This window comes from Notamacropus eugenii, chromosome 4 (assembly GCF_028372415.1).
Source record: "Notamacropus eugenii isolate mMacEug1 chromosome 4, mMacEug1.pri_v2, whole genome shotgun sequence".
NCBI lineage: Eukaryota > Metazoa > Chordata > Mammalia > Diprotodontia > Macropodidae > Notamacropus > Notamacropus eugenii.
The window spans coordinates 394,249,675-394,269,810 of NC_092875.1; the positions used below are offsets into that span (position 1 = coordinate 394,249,675).

A 20,136-nucleotide genomic window follows, 5' to 3' on the forward strand; every position below is an offset into this window, starting at 1 on the left:
TTCTAACTTTTTATTTTGTCTTTAACAATGCCCTTCTTTAAAAATCCCATAATTGATCATGACTAAGCCTTGTCAATTCTGCCTTCACAACATATCATCTGGCATTGCCACCAAACTGGTGCAAGCCTTCATCACCCCAGGCTTATGAACTGTTACAATGGCCTGCTATTTAATCTCCTTGCTTCAGGTTGTTCCCCGCTGCAGTCTGTTGTCCACTCAGCTATCCATGTGATCTCCCTAAAGTTCACTTCTGACTATGTCACCCTCTTCCTTCACTCAGTAAATCCAGTAGCCCTCTGTTAGTCCTAGGATCAAATATAAAATCTTCTGTTTTATTGTAAATGTCTTATTTGTACATATTTATTTACTTGAAGTCTCACCCACAAGAATATGAACTGCTTGAGGATAAGCGAGTTTTTTCTTTATATCCCCAATGCTTTGCGCAGTTTCTGGCACATAGGAGATGCTTAATAAATTCTTGTTGTTGACCAGGGTGTATAAAGAGATCCAAATCTCTGCCTTAACATTCTAAGCAGGGACTCTGAGCTGTTAAGTTTCTATTAGTAATTTGTTGTCTTATAAATTCATATCATAGTACTGGTAAAATATATATAATATTATTTAATAATATATAAAAATCTATCATTGAATATTATCAACACAGACCAGGGTGCCATTTTGCCTCTTGCTTAGAAATAACTTTATTGTTATGATCCTCAGACAAATTACTGCCTCAGGGGAAGAGGATTGTGGTTTGTCCTTCATGTTTTGTTCTAGAAGAGGACCATGACATCAGGGAGATGATGTCATGACTTGCACTGAATTGGATTTGAGTGAGGGAGGGCTGTCCAAACTCACCAGCCTCACTTTCTCCTGAGCCATCTGCGTCCAGTGGGCAGATATAGATCAAGATGCCTGGAGATCCCCCAGGGAGGTAGATAGAACTGATGAACAAAGAGAAGATAACTCACTGCCCCTTAACAGCCAAGTGGAAGGAGAAAACTTGTCTGGAGGGATTCAGTTCCTTCCTCTTTTTTTGTTGAAGGTAAGCAGAAGAGGTTTCAGTTTTTTGCACAGTGACACCTGCTGGATTACATATAGAATCACTATTTTCCTAAACAGGCAATAGCAGCCATGTTCTCGTTCCTAGGATCATGGATTTAGACTTAGAAGGGCTTGTAGAGGGCACAACCTTAGATTTCCAAATAGAGTTGCAAAAATCTGTATCTAAGATTGTTATTAGTAATTAGGTAGCTTATAAGAAAGATTGAAGTAGACCTGAGTATGATATGACTTCAAAAAGTAAAACCATTCAAGAACAGCTAAAAGAGTAATTATACAGATGAAGTGCAAGAATAAGAACCGATACAGAGGAATTAGATGGGAGAGGGGACCTGTTTGTTCTGGAAACCTACTTTCGTTGGGAATAGGTTCAAGAGGGAAAAATACATATACTTCTAGAAGAGTATAAAAATCTTCTAAATTTAGACAGAAATAAAACTCTAAGGGGATAGGGAAGGAGGAGAGGATAAAGGAAGGATCTTTAGAGGGGAGGAGAAGGGAATAGGTTAAAAGGGTGATATAGAAGAATGTTTAGATCTATGGGAACGGGAGGATAAGGGAAGAATTGATGAGTGGGTGGGTTAAAGTAATAGGACAAGATAGAGGAGTTAGGAGAGAGGAAAGAAGATAAACATGAAAACAGATTAGGAGTAGACTTAGGGAAAGTATATGTTTATATATGTATGTATATATCAATATCTATATATAAATATATCCATGTTTAATTGTAGCCCTAGGGGGAATGGAAAGAGGAAGGGGTGGGGGGGACGAACAAAGTAAAAAGTGTACAGCAGAGAACAAAAGGAAACCTATAAGGAAGCAAAGAGAAGATAAACACCTTTCAACAGCATTTAACATATAGGCTTTCTTAAAATGGAAAGCTATTGCTGTGTATTCTGAATTCTCTCCAATGTTCTACTGTGCACATTGCGGTTTTTTCTTTTCTTATTTTATATTTAAAATTTAAGTTTATGTTTCTTTTTCTTATGGACTTGTTTTGCTATTTGTCTAAAATTTTTTTAAAAGATTTTTTTTTCCAAATAGAGTTGCAAATGCTGACACCAACTTATGTACTAGAATTTCTGACAGTAGTAGTTAGGTGAGAATAATGGGATATATTTCATCGTATTTGGTGCTGATTATTTCTGTAATTCTTTTAAAAATTAAAATAAATTTTAAGATATGTTGGCATAATTATTTGTGATTTCTCAAAGATTGTATTCCTTTAAGTAAGCATGATTTCATCTGTGGGTACCCCCTCCATTAATACAGATTGCATACTTGTAGTGCCTTAGTACATGTTTTATGAGCTTCTGTGGCCCTCAAAATCTGTCAAGAGATAATTACGCCTTTTATTTTTTTTTTTAAGTTCTAGCTATACTAGTTATTTAGTAAAATTCAGGGAGTCTGTCACCAGATCCTTAGTTTTGAAGCCTTTCCCACATAGAAGGATCTTGTAGAACTTGTTTTGTAAATAACCTCCAGGAATCCAGGGACATTTCTTTGTTATGTTTCTTACCTAGTTTGAAAAATACCTAGCAGTTTTTATTTTTTAAGTACTAGGATATTTAACATCTAGCAGAAATGGAAATGTTCTGTCTCTGGAATCTTTCCCCTTCCAAATATATGTGTGATTTCCCCCCTACCCCACCCCCCATCTTTTTTGATAGTTAAACCCAATATAACCTAACTGCTTTAAACTGGAGTTTATAGACCCATCAGTTATTTGACTAGGGAATAAATGATTAGTACCAATTCCTTTTCAGTGATAATTCTTTTAGTTTCTGTTATAGTTGATCTAGCACAGGCATGATAACCTATTGTATATGCAGAGCAATTTGAACATGCTTGGAACTTTCAGAGAAAGGGAGAAATGATAGGTAACGATTATAAAACTTTCATTAAAAAAAGGTGGCAACTCAAAACTGTTAGCAAAGCTCTTAATACATTGTTTATAAACTTTAATAATTACAGTGTTCTGTGAGGCTGTGAGGTAATGTATGAAAGTGTATTTGTATTTTAAAGAGTATTGTGTCATTTGTAGAAACTGTGTCATAGTGAAGAGAGCACTGGATTTAGAGTCAGTAAATTTAGGAGCACACTCAACTCTGGCACTTGCTGAGTTTGGTTTTGAGGAGTTTGGCGAGGGGCTGGTTTTTTGTTTTTGTTTTTACTGAGCAATTATGGGTTTGGGTTTTATTTATTGAGCAATACTCCCACAGTTTCTTAATCTGTAGAGAGGGGGTAACAATTGTACTATTTACCTCACAGGGATCTCATGAAGATCAAATAGATAATGTATGCAAAGTGCTTTCTAAATCATAAGGCATTATATAAATAGGCAATTATTAATAGTGAATGATAGGATATATTAGAAGTATCACTTATAATTTTCATAGCTGTTGGATAGGTGTAGTAAGGTATGAAATTCTGCTATATGTTACATTGCTTTTACGAAAGGATATTCACTATAATTCTAGGCTGGCATTTTCAAGGTTTGACCTACTTAATCAATGTTAATAATGAAAGACCTGATGTAGATTAATCTTGTGGTATAGCTCATCCCCTTTGTAGCATAACTTTTATTGGAGTGGGAATGAGTGGGAATGAATGGAGTAAGAATTTATACATAAAATTACAATAAATATTAAAGATGACATCTTTTAATGTAAAGATAAAAAATAAGAGGTATTTCCTATCATTTCTTTCAATAAATAAATGTAAATTCTAGGCATACTTAGCAAAATAAAACACAGCTTTAGTTACCAAATGCCAGAACTAAAAATGAGAACATTTCCATTGTAAAATTTTGGAAACTGTTGTGTATGCTTCTACTAATTTTCTTATTCTGCTATTTATTTAGCATTTATTTCCTGAAGGGCATTGTAGAATGTAGTTTACAAGAATTTGAGAGCTGTAAGTCATTTTAGTTTCTTAGGACCTACTGTTAGACTCCTCTGAAAATGCCATCTCAGTAATGTAAGCCCTCCCTCCAGTGAAGCATATCCCATCCTATGTAATTCTTGTGTATGTGTTCCCATGAGGTGTCCAGCCAGTATGCCAGCAGTCTCTACCCTTCCTTCAATTCTCCTGAAGCCATAATGATACCAGTGGAACATTTGGACTGTCCATCTGTTATCCATTTAAATATAGGGAAGTTAATAGGGCAGCAGAATGTAAGAGACATCCAGAGATTGTAGTTGAAGAAACCTTTTAAGAGATTCTTGCATTTGTTCAGGGGAGAGAGGTTATGAAGGTTGGAAGTAGAAGTAAGGTTGTTGCTGTGAAAGTACAGAAGATGAGATAGGTGCAAAAAAATGTGGAGACATAATTGACTGGATTTGGTGACTAGATGGAATGAAAGTAATCTTGACTAGAATTTCAAGTGTGGTAGAGTAGGAGGGTGGCATTACTGTGAATAGAGGTAGGGGAAGGTAAGAGGTAGAACAGGTTTGGAGGGAGTGGGTAGGTAAAATAATGAATTCATTTTGAACTTGTGAAATACTGATGAGAAATCTAAGGGGAGATATCCTTTAGGCACTTTAAAATCATCATCAGTATCTTATAAGGGAGGTCAAAACTAGAGGTACAAATTTGAGACATCTGTATAAGTTGAGTCAAATTGAAATTAGAAGTGAGGGTCAGTAAAACATACATAATTATCATTGCTGCTTCATATTGACTTGGAAAATCATAAATTAACATTATCTGTGTTATATTGTTTATTTTGTTAAATACTTCCCATTTATATTTTACTGTGGTTCTTGTTGCTGGAACGTGGCCTACCAGCCTGTGTTGATGTCTCCATTCTACACAAAGGTTGTTAAAGCCAGAGCAGTAAATGGAATTGTCGAGAGCGTACAGAGAGAAGAGAAAATGACTAAAGGACGAGTCTTAGGAAACACCTGCATCAAGGATTCACTAAGAAAATGAGCCAGTGAAAACTACAAAGAAAAAGCAAATAAGGAAGTAGGAGAACCAGGGGAAAATGGTATTTCTGAAGGTGAAGAGAGAATACTCAGTAGGAAGAGTTATGGTGTCAGAAAGCTGCAAAGAGAACAGCTGTTGAATTTAGTTATTGGGAAGGAATTGATGACCACTTAGTAGAGTAAGTGGAAAATAAGGTATAAATTGGTAATGAAGTAAGGGAATCAGATATAAACAACTTTTTCAAACTGTATAAATGGGGTAGAGAGGATAAGGAACAGCAGCTGGATGGACTAGAAGAGTTATGGGAAGGCTGGATTTGTCCCTGTTTTATATACATATACATGTATATGTGTGTATGTGAATGTTTATATACATATACCTATATATTTGTACACATGTGTATACATATGCACAAACATATTTTTGTGCCTGAGACCAAGATGGAAGCTCCTGTAGACAAAACTCACCTGCCTCTTCAGCTAGGCAGCTTATAATTTTAGAGAATGCCTGAGACACAATGGTTAAGTGACTTGCCCAAGATCACACAGTGAATATGTATCAGGTTGAACTGAGGCTTTCATTACTGAGACCAACTTATCACTATTTCAAGTTGCCTCTTCATATGTATGGACTTCCGTCCCTAAGTGTGCTCAAACCACCAGCCTTTTGGTTAAGAGCTGAACATGCTAACCAGTTGTGCCATGCTGCATTGCAACTATTCAGTGCTGATAGAGCCATGTTGATTATTGATAAGGACATGATCCTAGATCCTAGAGAGATGGGCCGAACACTTCCATGGTATTCTCAACAGACTATCATCAATCAATGCTGAGGCCATTGACTGTTTACCTCAGGTTGAAGTCAATCTCTCCTTAGCTGAACTTCCAACTGAAGAAGTGGTTTTGAGGACCATTAGGCTCCTTTCATGTGGTAAAGCACCTGGTGCTGATTCTATTCCAGCTGAGATTTACATGGTAGGGGAACCAATGCTGATACAAAAGCTGACTGAAATTTTCCAGATTATATGGCAAAAGGAGGTTATCCCCCAGGAGTTCAAGGATGCCTCCATTGTCCATCTCTGTAAAGGTAAAGGAATAGATTGTTCTGCAGCAGTCACAGTGGGGGTCTCTCTCTTAGTCATTGCTGGCAAAATTCTTGCCAGAGTCCTCCTTAACAGACTGATCTTTCACCTGGAAGATGGTCGTATACCTGAGAAGCCAGTATGGCTTCAGAAAGGGCCAAGGAGCAGTCGATACAGTGTTTGCTGCCCGGCAACTCCAGGAGAAATGCCAGGAGCAGAACAGAGGTCTGTACACAACATTTGTAGATCTGACCAAGGCCTTTGACACAGTTAGTCATGAGGGCTTATGGAAAATTATGTCAAAATTTGGTTGCCTGGAGAACTTGATCAGTATTGTTCATCAGTTTCATGATGGAATGTTTGCCTGAGTTCTGGATAGTGGACAATGCTCTTGTGCCTTCCCAGTCACCAATGGAGTGAAACAGGGCTGTGTGCTTGCTCCCATGCTTTTCAGCATGATGTTTTCAGCCATGTTGTCAAATGCTTTCAGTGAGGATGAACAAGGCTTCAAGGTCAACTACTGTACTGATGGTAAGTTCTTCAATTTGAAAAGGCTACAAGCCAAGACCAAAGTGTAAGGAGTGTTGGTGCATGATTTTCTGTTTGCAGATGATTGTGCACTTAATGCAGCCTCTGAAGCTAAGATGCAACAAAGCATGGCTCAATTCTCTGCTGCATGTGCTAATTTTGGCCTAATAATCAACACCAAGAAAACACAGGTGCTCCATCAGCCACCACCACACCATCCATACATGGAACCATCAGTTACAACAAATGGAGAAGTTTTGAATGCTGTGGATAAGTTTACTTACCTTAGTAGTATACTTTCCAGGGATGTACACATTGACAATGAGGTTAATGCATGTATTGCCAGAGCTAGCTCAGTGTTTGGGAGGCTCTGAAGAAAAGTTTGGGAGAGAAGAGGTATTAGACTGACTACCAAACTGAAGGTCTACAGGGCTGTTGTGCTGACCTCATTGTTATATGCTTGTGAAACATGGACAGTCTACCAGAACCATGCCAGGAAACTGAATTGCTTCCCTTTGAATTGTGTTAGGAAGATTCTGAGGATCACCTGGCAGGATAAGGTACCACACACTGAAGTCCTTGCTTGAGCTGAACTGTGAAGCATTCAAACTATGCTTCAGAGAGTGCAACTCCAATGGGCTGGCCACGTTGTTTGAATGTAAAATGTATGCTTGCAAAAGGAGTATTTTATGGAGAACTCGCATGGGGCAGGCGATCACATGGTGGCCAGAGGAAGCAATACAAGGACACTCTCAAGGTCTCTCTCAAGAACTTTGGATTTGACTGTGCAACATGGGAGACACTGGCACAGGACTGCTCACCATGGCATGTCCATATCAGAAAGTGTGCTGTGTTCTTTGAGTGAAGTAGAATTGAGACAGCACAAAGTAAACATAGGACACGCAAATTTGGGATATCCACCCCAAATATTCACGTGGACTATCTGTGCCCAACCTGTAGTACAGCATTCCAAGGTTGTATTGGCCTGATCAGCCACAGTGGGACACACTGAAATTTCACTTTGTCGTGGTGATGTCATTTTGTCGAAAATGAAGGACAACAACCAACCAACCATATGTAAAATAGCAGATAAATTGAGAACATTAACAGCTGGAGGAATTTGAAGAGGTTTTATTCAGGAAGCAACATCTGAATTCAACCTTTGAAGGAAAAAAAATAGTTTCTGAAAGATAGAAATGAAGTTTTTTTTTTCTAGTAGAGTTGGTGGATAGGAGTGTTAGGGCTGACATACTGTTTAACAGCCCAGGTTAGCTAGAAGATAGAGCTTGTTTAAAAAAAAACTAGTATGAAATATGAATAGAGAGGTATGTGGAAGGTGGATTGTTAAGGACTTTTAATGCTAGACTGAGGAATATATATCTTATTGCAGTAGGGAGAGCACTAAAGTTTTTTGTGTTGGGGAAAGGTATGGTCAGACCTTTGTCTTACAAAGACTATTCTGACAGATTTGTGGAAGGTAGATTTGAGAGAATAAGGACTGGAAGCAAGGAGAATAGCTAGGATGATATTAGTAGTTCATTGAAGATGATTATGATGATGATGATGATGATGATGATCTAATGAAAAATAAAATAGTTGGCTGATCAAGTTATGGCATATGAATGTGATGGAATACTATCTTGCTGTAAGAAATGATCTTCGGGATAATTTCGGAAAAACATGGAAAATCTTATGTGAACTGATGTAAAGTGAGCAGAAGTAGGAGAACATTGTATATACAATAACAGCAATACTGTAATCAACTGTGAAAGACTTAGTAACCATGATCGATACAATGATACATTTCCAAAGACCTCATGATGAAAAAGAATATCTACCTCCAGATAGAAAACTGATGAACTCAGAGTGCAGATTGGGGCTTTTTTCTTTTTCTTGTTTTTATACATTTACTTATTTATTGGGAACATGGTAATGTGGAAATAATTTGCATGATTTCATATGTATAGTAAATATTATATTTCTTGCCTTCTCAGTGAATAGGGAAAGGGATAAAGGGTATAAATAGGCTAGGAGAAAACCTTTTTCTGACAGTACAAAAAAAGGACTATGGAGTAGAGGAAAGAGGATAGATGTGAAACACTTCAAGATAAAATTGATTAGACTTTGCAACTGATTGGATTTGAGAAGTAAAAAAGAGTCCAGGATGGCTCTAGGGTTTGAAATCTGAGTTCTTTGGAGGATGATTTCTACCAGGGGCAAAGCAGCCTTATACCCTTACGTATTCCTGGGAGTGTCACTGGAGACTGCAAAACTGCCAACCAGAAAAATCACACCAACACTGACAGAGCTAGCTGAACTTTATACACTTTAGCCCCTATGACTGTAATTGTAACATGTTCAAAATGACAAAATAGTCATCAAGAAAACATTAAAATTACTTTGGAGGCAAAACACTGGTTTTAAATGAGGAATTAAAAGTACTAAGTTCTACTTTCTAATTTTCCAGTTTTTCAGTGTAATTTTAAGCAAGTATCTTATCCTTCTTAGCTTCAGTTTTCCAACTTATAAAGTATCAAAATTAGGGTACTATTTTAAAACCAAGTAATATAAAATATTTAGAATTTGGAAAGTTTTTAATAAATATAAGGTAGTTATTTTTAAAGTGCGTTAGTGTATTTTAATAGCACCTAACATAATAATGCCTTGCACATAGTAGATGTTCTGTAAATGTTTGTTGAATTGATTTTCTGCTATCAAAAAAAAACTGTTGATGAGAATTTAGATTCTATATCAATTTACAAGAGTGCTTCTTTAATTCATTATAATAATCTAATGGTATTCAAGGGTCCTAAGATTTTAGTCTCAGAAGGGACTTTAGCAGTCATTAAGTCTAACCTCCCGAATTTAAAGATAAGATAAAAACAACTTATTTTAAATCAAATTTTCTCTTTCATAGATCGAGCTGGGAGCATCAGTACTCTTGATTCTTTGGACTTTGCAAGATATTCAGACGATGGAAACAGGGAGACCGATGAGAGAGTAGCAGGTGAGCAAGGTTATAGCAACTGAAATTGATCTGAAATTTTGGCACGCTAGAAACTTTCAAATAGCAGCCTCCTAGTGGCCAGCCTCCAGATAATAAGCCTCTGTACAATTAGGTTGGCTGATACTCAGAAGACAGGTATTATATGTATTTTGTGTTCTGTACTTCATGTACGGAGGTTATGCTAATGACATGAGACTTTGTATTTACAGAGATGATGGTGGATTTACACTAATATACAGTTCATCTTGTGACTAGTGTTAATGACAGTTTGGTGTGGTGGATAGAGGGCCAGAATCAGGAAGACCAGGATTCAATACATGCCTAGCTCTATGATCATAGACAAGTCACTTAACCTCTCAGTACCCCAATCAATTGTCTTAGGACTGTAAGTCACAGAAGAGTTACCAGTATTCTCCTGTGGGAAGTTTCCCCATCAATAGTTTGCTATATGGAGGAAGTCAAAGTCCTCACCAAAAAGGACAGAAGTCATATTCACTAAATCCTGCTTGAAACCAGCAATATATATTTGTGAGATACAGGGGTAGTAGGAGGAAGAATGGCCAGGAAAGTAAGCAAAGTTGACTGGTTCATGAGGATTGAATGAGTTACCATATTAGTCCCATTAGCATTTAATATTAATTCATATAATCTAATACAAAAATGCTATTTTTCATAGAAGATTCATTTTGCATATTTATAAAGAGTTTTCATTTCAGGAGACCCAAGGTTGATCAATATTCTTATTATTTATTTAAGGTATTTTTAGTGTTTCTATTAAAGTGACACGTTGCTGAGAAGGAAAAAGCAGATAAACACTAAGCTACCCAGAGCCACCTGATTATCCCTGTTAATAGTTTGGATGATAGTAAAGAACATACATCTGACTCAGTTCTCTAGTTGTCATGAAATTCTAAATTTTTTCCTAGAACTCCTCAAAATATTGACAAATATTGGTGTATTTCAATTTGACCTCCTTTTTCTGTCATTTTTACCCATTTTAATGAGTAGTGAGATGTTTTGTTTTTTATAGACAATAGAATGACTGGCTAGAAGAAACAAGAGTAACAGAAGACCTGTATAACCCCCAAATGTGGATAATTAGGAATTTAATGTATTTTATTTTTTATAATTAAGTACTTATTTTTATACTCTACAAAATGTAACTTCTAATTTTGCACTTGAAGTTTTTTGGATTACAAATCCTAATCAGAAAGTACAATTCTCTATGCAATAAGGAGCTCTTTAACTTAAAAGGAAAAGGTATAAGGATATATGGAAAATAAAATTGCACTGGAATAGTTTTTACTATTTATAAAAAATCTGTCACTTAAGCAAATGAATGAAGTATGTGGTAGAGAAAATTCTTATCAAAACAGCTTCACTTAAGCATGATAACCAGTTTTCACAGATTTTTACCAGTCTGCTATACAATGCTAATGCTTTAAAACCTCATCAAAAGACTGATATTGCATAAAGTATAATTTGTCCTGTTATCTGCCATTGGACCACACACAAATCCCACTAAGTCAGAAGAGACCTCTAAGAAACCACAAAATCTTTTTGATTTTCCTGAACAAGTCTTGGGCAGAAGAGGTCATGGATAACACAGGTATGTGTCTAGTTGCCCTATCAGGTAAGTGTAGGGAGTTCTCCAACCCTTATGTTGTCAACAATTATTGGCCATGCTCTTCAGACAGATGTTGGTCATCTTTACGGATCTTTTTCTACCTTAAAGTTCTAAGATTTGTTCATTTTTTTCTTTGTTTGCAATAGGCTCTTCCTGTGCTGGGTATCATTTCTAAAGTATCTGTGGCAATGCCAAGTTTTTGCTCTAAATATTCACACATTATAGGGTAGCTTAGTGCTATCTTTTCCCCCAAATACTGTCTTTGTCATGTTTTCTTTTACAAAAATTAATGCTTTTAAGGATGTCCCTAATGTTAGGAATAGAATATTTTTTTGAGGGCTTATATCTTTTCTGAGTAAGCTAAAGGAAATATATTTTTCATTGTAATTTGGAAATAAGTGGTTTCTTATCACATCATGATGTACAAATAATTGAAGTGACCCATTTTTTCTAACATTGGTTTAATGTGGTAGGGATTTCTTTATTTTAGGTAAAGGATTTGGTATATGTTTTCTGGTAAAGTTAGTGTTGCTACATTTATAATCTGTCTTTTGAAAATGTTCGAGTTTTCTAGACTATAGTAAGTGGCATGTGTATCTTAGACTTTTGGGTTGTAACTCTCTGTAATATACTGTTACTTTTTAAAGTTCTGATCTCCCATTCTTTTCAACCTCCAGTTGAAAATAGTTGTCTTGCTCCATATATTCACATTTTCATCTTCTACAAAATCTTTTCCTCTTTTCAGCTTATAATTTCCTCATCTTTGTATGTCTCTTTGTGACCTTTGACGTTTTTAGATAGACTTCACTAATACCAGAAAGCACTTATTTACATTGCTTTATTCAGTTGTGTAGCCATGTGTTTACATATGTGTGTGTATATGTTATAATTTGTGAATATCTTCAGTGAAGAAAAAAGTTAGTAGATTTTTAAAACAATATTTTTATTACATTAAGAAAAATGGCAACTTAAGATCCTTGTTCTTAATTTAGGATTATTGCTTTGTGGATCTTTTGAACTATACTGTATAACTGCCAAGAAATTGAAAGCATTCTTATTCGGTCAGGAGATGATTTACTAATAGTCATGTCAAAGACAGGGCATCTTAGAGCTTAGGAAAATGTAAATGAGACATTAATTGATGAATTTGCTCATTGTTCTTCCTAGATGAACAGGTATCTCGGTATGTAACCTATGTACAAAAGTTCATTGCCAAACATGTTTAGAACAGGGTAAGAAAAGTCTCTTCAGAGCTTCCAATTCAAGGTCCCATGGCTGAAGCTACTACTTACCTCCCTAGAAGCAGATTTCCTGACCGGGCTTTCTGGTTTTTTTTTCATAGCTTCCTTAATTCTGCTGTTTCAAATTCCATATTGCCCGAGATACCTAGGGAACCACAAATTCTGTAACTTACAGAATTCAGTAGAGGGAAAGACATTGCGAAATAATTGTTGACACAAATTATTTGTCATTTTTCTTATACGTACTACTGAGGTTTGCTGTACAAGAAAGGATTTGCCTGAGGGTAGGACAGGTTAATAACCTGAATTAGAGATAGAAGATAGCCTACTGTAGCTTTCCATTCCTGAAAAATCTGGCTGGAAACCAGATATCGTGAAAATTTCTCTGTGCTGCCTCATGGAGATAATCTGAATCTGGTTGATCTTTGTTGTCAATGGTCCATTCTATTCCTCACATCAAGATTTACCTATCTTCTTCTCTTCTTTGTCTTATCATTTTTATTTTCTGACTTATGGAATTCTTTTTAACAATATACCAAATCCTCTACAGATATAGATATAGTTAAAAATACAGATATATAGATATAGCTGACCCAAGAAAGAAAACACAGAGAGGTTATATTATTTTGAAAGTATTAATTCCTCTGCCTTTGAAGCTAAGGTTGGAAATAAATTTAGAAAATATTGTTGCTTATGGCTGGACTCAAATTTAAAAATAAACTTTTGTTCGTGTGTTTACTTTTGTCGTTTAATCCATTAGCCTACGTAGTTGAAAGGAGAAGTCATTGATCCAAAAGAACAGATATAAAGAAATCAGATTTATCAAATGGCACTCCTCTTATTGGTCATTGAACAACCTGACTTCACTCAATAATGTGGTAGAGTAGACTAAATCAGGCATGAGATTAGATGTTTGTGTCCAGGAATTTCATCAGATGCCCGTTACACTTTGCTGTTGTTAAAATTTAAGGAGAAAGAGACTTTTGACAACAGTAGCAGCTTGTGACTGATTCGAACAAAAAATACTATGCGATATAGCAAATAAACATGGGTGAGTGGAAAACTAAGGTGAGTTTAAGCATCTCTTCAAAATATCATATTCCAGAAACATGAACAGATCTCTTGACAACTTTAAATTATTGAAAGTACAAGTATTACATATTCAAATAACCTTGTGAGCATGTAGTTAACATACATATTGCAGGTAAATAGTACCTAAGAAGATTGACTATAGTTCTTGATTCACACTCATAAATTCTAAAGTATTTTGTTCTTAAAGCATTAATTGTATATGCAGGTATAAATTTTTCCATGTATATATTTTTCTCAGAATTTTTTTATTGTGTGATCCTTATTGAGTTGCCTCAATAAGTAAGGATATGTTTGCAAAAACATATCTCACTTAATTGTTCTAAATATACACAAGTAATTGTTTGGAGTCCAGGCTTTAGATTAGAATTTAAAGTGTAGTAGGGAATATAGATGGAAGGATATAGAGATAAATGGAAACAAGCTAACACTATTCATATAGTTTATAGTGAAAAAATTGATATTGTACCAAATATCTCTGTATGAATTCTGCACAATCTACACAGATACCTGCACAATTATATTGCTATTCCCCCCAAATAATCTTTTCCCTTTGGAAACCATTTTTTCAGTGCACTGTGGGAATGATGGAAAGCACACAAATGGCAACAAGGAGACTTGGGTTTTAGTCCTTAACTCTGCCAAATTAGCAGTGCAATTAGAGCAACTTGTAAAATTTCTCTATGTCAAACTTCCTCATCTGTAAAACGAAGAGAAATAAATTGTATACTGTCTGTTAGCTTCCTGTTCAGAAGTTTTTTTAATCCTGTGGATAATTTGAGTTCACATTTAGATAAAAATATAGTGTATATACATACCCATTTTTATGTAGAAATAGCTTTGCTATAAGTAAAATATCAAATAGCTTTCTTAGCTGGAATACATATCAGAAATCACCTAGTCCAATTCCCTCATTTCAAATGAGGAAATTAAAACATGAAAAAGTGAAATATATTTCCCAAGATTACACAGATAGGAAGTAGCTAGTCTTATCCTTTTAGCAGTTATAAAAATCTAGCACTATATTTTCTTTAATACATTTAGTCTACTAATCACTTTTCCTTTTAGATTACATTCATTATCACTAAGAAGTGTGAGGTCTCTGCTTTGTAAATGAATTTGTCTTATGAAAAGTTTTTGAAATACATGTTTTAAGAGTTATAGAGCTTGGAAATATCTGATCTGTATTTTGGTTTCTTGCAGATTCGTTGTCAAAAATTAAACCTACTTGACAGAAATGACATTTTGTTGTGAATTATATGAGTATTCTAAAAAATATATTTCTTAAAAATTTGTTTTTCTTTATCTGTAAGAACTAAATTTAGACACTTAAGTTCCCATTCTGTTTTCTCTATGTGCTTGTTCTGTTTCTTTGCTGTCATATAACTGGTCAGGACACTAATATGGTTGTTAGAGAATCATTCCTACTAAAAATTTTAACCAGTTAGTAGGGAAAAATGTACAAAATAGAAGGAAAACAGAAGTAATATGCCTTGACCATCAAGAAAAATTTAGAAAACAAGGTAACACAGTCCCAAGTATCTGTCTCTGTTCCTTTCAGTTATCTCTCACACAGCAAAAACATGAAAATCTGATAATAGTTCACTTGGCACTTACGGGACGACTCAGATTTTAATATAAAGTACACATAGTTGTGAGTTGTGTGCTGGATGTAGAAAAAAGTTCTCTGAGTACAATGTGGTCATAACAGGATTATAGAATTTAGTAAAATCTGGAAGGAACTTTATAGATTAAAAAGTCCAACCCCCTCATTTTATGGAGGAGGACACTAAAGCCCAGTAATAAATGACATACAGATTGTGGAGCTGGAAGCTAGTCACGCAGATCCTGTGATTCTGAACTTCTCTTATACCACATTTATCCTTCATTACTTCCAACATTGAGCTTTTTCAATGTAGTTTTTGCAATTTATATTTGATCCTCTCAAAAAACACTGCAAAGTAAGAACACTAATATCCTCATTTGACAAATGAGGTAACAGACCTACAGAAATTAAGTGACTTGCCCTTGGTCACACAGCTAGTAAATGGTAGAGCTGGGACTAGAATCCAAGTCTTCTAACTCCATATCCGATGTTCTTTCCAGTTTTACCTAGCTGCCCTATGCTGTATGATAGCTGCTGAATACTTGGGGAAGATTAGTCATCAGGGTGGTAAGAAGGAGAATGTTTTCTTAATAATTGGAACTCTGAAAAGTGATGTGCTCTGGATTTACCAATGTTCAGATCTAACTATTCATTCTATAAGTATTGAGCAGCATATATGGTAGTATAATAATAATATCTAGCATTTACACAGTGCTTTACAAGTACTATTTTGTCCTCACAACAACCTTGGGAGGTAGGTGCTATTATTATCCCCTTTTTCCATAGAAGGAAACTGAGACAACCAGGGGTTATGTGACTTGCCAAAGGTCACACAGCTAGTAACTGAGGCATATTTGAACTCAGTTTTTCTTGACTGTAGATTCAGCTCTCTATCCCCTGTGCCACCTGTCTGCTCTTTATTGGGCCTTCCAGTTCATTCTCTTCCTAAACTTAGAGAAATAAATAGTCCAGGTAATGCTTCTTGACAAGGCATTGGGTAGGAACTTTCTCTTAGAGATTTAATACCAGGAGAAAAATCATGGTGGATTTTTGGTGATATTTATCCCCACTTCCCACTCTTGGAAAAAGAGGGTTCTTAGGATTCTTCCTAAGAAAGCTGTTTTAGGACCCCTGAAATGAAATGAAGGATAGGGATATATGATTTGGGATACATGAGGTGAAGTCACCTTATTTGAACTTTTATTCTAATGGTGAAGCCATTGAACATTTAATTTGTTTTAAAGTGAGTTCAATCAGAATGTCGTTTAAATGTCAGAAACAGATCAATTTGGCATAAATTTTTCAAGCCTTGAAAATTGAAAAATTGAGCTAGAGCAGTAAAGAAATGGTATTCTCTTTCATCCTGATTTGAACTAAAATTAAATTTACACCATTTTTTTCCCCTCTTCCTGTCAAAAAATGTTCTATTGAGTTCTGAGTATCTGCCCTCCAAAGAAATGGAGTACTATTATTTTTCAGCATCTGGTTCAAAAGCAATAAGTTGCTTTCATTAATTTTCTTGTCATCAGCCTCAGGTGGCCTTTAGGAAATTTTAGTATAGAGTTTTAAAATTTGTATTCAAATTTATAACAAACAAGTCTCAGAATTACATTGTTTAAAAGTTGTTTGTAGCTAATCATTGAACAGTAGAGAGGATTAAAAATAATTTTTGAGAATTATTGTAATTAATAAATTGAATCTCTCTCAAGAGTTTGTTATTGGCCAATTCATTTCAAGTTTTAGTTAAACTTTTTAATACAATAAAGGTAAGTTTACTAACATCTTTAATAATAGCACAGCTGTTCAGAAACTTTATACTTTTTCATTTGAATCTCATATATGTGTATATTTTACTTATCAACTATAGAGATGCTGTATGGCTTCTAACTTGAACTTTTTTTTTTTTTGGAAAATGTATATTGTCTAACAAGAAACATGCAGCAGAGTACTTTTATTTTGATAGGCTCTATCTGTTCAGTTTTGTAATTTTTCGTGGTATTTGACAATGTATTTGTACATAAAAATTTAATTCTTGCCGTCTGACATGGGTTTTTCTGGCTTTCTGTGCCCTAATCATACAGTGTTTTGCTCTTAATTCACCTTAACTTTCTCCAGTTAAATTTCTGAGTTTTTTCAAGTTTGTGTTTAAACCAGTATTTTTGTTTGTTTGTTTCATATTTCTGTCATTCTGGGGTAGTGCACTCCTGATCTGCAATTGTTCTGTAACATGTCTTAGTATTAAGAGACTTTAAAAATTAGCAGTAAATACAATTCAATGCTGCTTCAATCAAAAATCAATTACTTAAAATTTTTAAGTCCAAAAATGAATCCATTCTACCATGTAACCCTGTGGTATGCCATTGAATACAGCAAAAATGTGTATGCAGTCTTATACAAACAGCAGTATTCATTTTCAGTACTAAGAGTTTCTGGAATACTTTAACTTTGTTGCACAGAAATATTTGCAGATCAGCTTTGCCAACTACCAAAAAGAACTATTAACACATTTCCTCTCATTAGATCTTTAGTTATGCTTCCACATTGCTGCAGTTAAATTCTGTGCATCAAAAAAGTAGTTTTCACATAGCAGATGTGATTCAGTTACATCCTAAGGTTTTGATGACTAAGTGCAAACTGAGTGAAACTTTTTTTTCCATACAGACTTAGTTTCTGGTTATTACCATGAATACCAAGACATTTTTCAATGAACCAGTTAGATAAAAGCAATTTAAAATGATTTTTCAAATGATACCACATATTTTTCATAGATTGTGTCTAAACATCTGCATTTTGCTTATTCAGGTAGTTGTAGAATTATTTGTATTAACTTATAAGGATAAATAATTTTTCAAAACTTTTAGTTCTTTGTCTATCTGCTTCTGATTAACTACAAAATTAGTGATAGAAATTTCTGAATCAAAGAAAATTTCCTAGTTCTCAAGGCATGTGAATATGTTAGTCCCTCGTCATGGATGAAAGTAGTATATTAATAAAATAGGACCCATTTTTTTGGTTTATTGTATATTTAGGTTATAATAAAACAAGAAAGTTGTTAGTTTGTTATAAAACAAGAAAGATTTCAGCAGTATTTGAAAAGCTCTTTTTAAAAAGCACATGATCCAGCATTTCCATTGCTGAATTTAGAAAGAGAGGACTGGGGTTCTTATACCAATTCAGGCACTTAATACCTGTATGACATCAAGCAAGTCACTTAACCTCTCTGGCGCTCAGGTTTTCTGAACTGCAAAACAAGGTTGAACCAGATGATTCTTACAGTCCCTTCCAGCTCTCAGTTTGTCAGCTTAAAAGTGCATTCTTTGACAGGGTGAAAGTTTATTGTATTAAGAACTCTGAGCTACTGCTTTTCTCCTCCCCCTCATGGCTATTAGGCAATATTGTATCTTTCTTCTGCTTTAAGAAATATCCAGAATGATTTTCCTTATAAGTTTTATTTGGAATTGGGTCCAAAGAGAAACCAGTTATTGTATTCTCATATTTCTGATAAACTCAAAAGTGCTTTGAATGTTTTCTTGTAGTTTTATAATTTCAGTTACCTAAAAGATACACTTTTGGTTTTCTTTTATTACTAGAAAAATACAGATCATGAGAATTATTTATGAATTAGAAAATATATCACTCATTTATAAAATAGGTCTATCAAAGAGGTTGCCATTGTCTTCATTTGAAATAGTTATTTTTAAAGTAGTTCAGTTAATCCTTTAGATGTTATATTTTTAAGTAGTTAAAGCATCACCTACTTACTCCATCATTCATAAAAAAACATATGAATAGACACATTTCATTTCTCTTCCCTAACTTTGACTGAGTTAGGGAGAAGTATTCAGATGTTGCAAACTTCAATTTATATAAAGAAAATATTTTGCACTTTAGAATTATTTTAAAAATAGAACAATTCCTTGTCAGACAGCTAGAACATTTGGTCAATTTACTTAGAATACTAGTAATGCTATGGAAAATGTTCACCAGTTTGCTTTCAGACCAACTCTGCTGCATGCTTTCATGAATTCCATAAAGATTGCATGCTTTCTGTTTTCAATACAAACTGTATTTTTTTTTCATACCCATCCTTGCTTTTTATTTTTTTATTTTTGTTTCCCTTTTCTTGGTTGGATGCCTGTGTGTGTTTAATCCAAATCCCTGTCCAGTCCTGGAGTTTGAACTACGGAAAGCCAAGGAGACCATTCAGGCCCTCCGAGCCAACCTGACACAGGCTGCAGGTGGTGTACATAAAACTTTTCTTTAGACTTTATAATTTGACAATGTAGAACTAGTTGAGACTTTTTTCATGTGGTAGAGATCCTAAAGTCTGTTTATACATTTCCTTCCCCCAGAAAATGAAGTTCCTTTACAGGAACGAAAAAATTACAAATCAAGTCCTGAAATTCAGGTAGGCAATTTGTCAGAGAAATGTATATAAATATCTTATATTGAATGGTAAAACAAATGTCTGAGAAGGAAGACTTATAATATTATTTCTATTTTTTATTTCTAGGAGCCAATCAAACCTCTTGAAAAAAGAGCTCTAAACTTCCTAGTGAATGAATTTTTACTAAAGAATAACTACAAACTTACATCAATAACTTTTTCTGATGAAAATGATGATCAGGTAAAGTTTGAATAATCCATTTTTAATTCTGAAAAATGGGTAGTTTTATGTCTGTTGTCAGATTGGTCACCCAAAAATTCACCAGTGCGATGTCATCTTCTTCCCAAATACGTAACATACATAGTTTCTATTCTGTGCAAAAATTTACCTGACATACTACTGTAAGAGTTACCCTGCAGGGGCAGAAAGAGTTTTTCTTAAAATTAATCACTGTTTTTTGTGACTCACATAAGCAAAAGTATCACCATCAACTATGTTGGATCACTACCTTCTTCTATGAATATGTATTCATCCTTGAATCCCAATAGCGTTATAGCTTAATAAATAGAAAGAGGAAA

At 34.7% G+C, this 20,136-nt stretch overlaps 1 protein-coding gene across 4 annotated transcripts in view; it reads left to right on the plus strand.

Moving 5' to 3' along the window:
• Positions 1-20,136, plus strand: part of RELCH (RAB11 binding and LisH domain, coiled-coil and HEAT repeat containing) — a 139,392-nt gene that overhangs the window by 30,448 nt on the left and 88,808 nt on the right. For all 4 annotated transcript variants that reach the window (XR_011966315.1, XR_011966314.1, XM_072605508.1 and 1 more), the window contains exons 2-5: positions 9,519-9,608; positions 19,338-19,409; positions 19,524-19,579; positions 19,685-19,798. Coding sequence is in view for 2 of the 4 variants with exons in the window: in XM_072605508.1 (XP_072461609.1) it covers positions 9,519-9,608; positions 19,338-19,409; positions 19,524-19,579; positions 19,685-19,798 (332 nt within the window). In the remaining 2 variants the exon portion in view is untranslated. The remainder of the gene's footprint in view (positions 1-9,518; positions 9,609-19,337; positions 19,410-19,523; positions 19,580-19,684; positions 19,799-20,136) is intronic.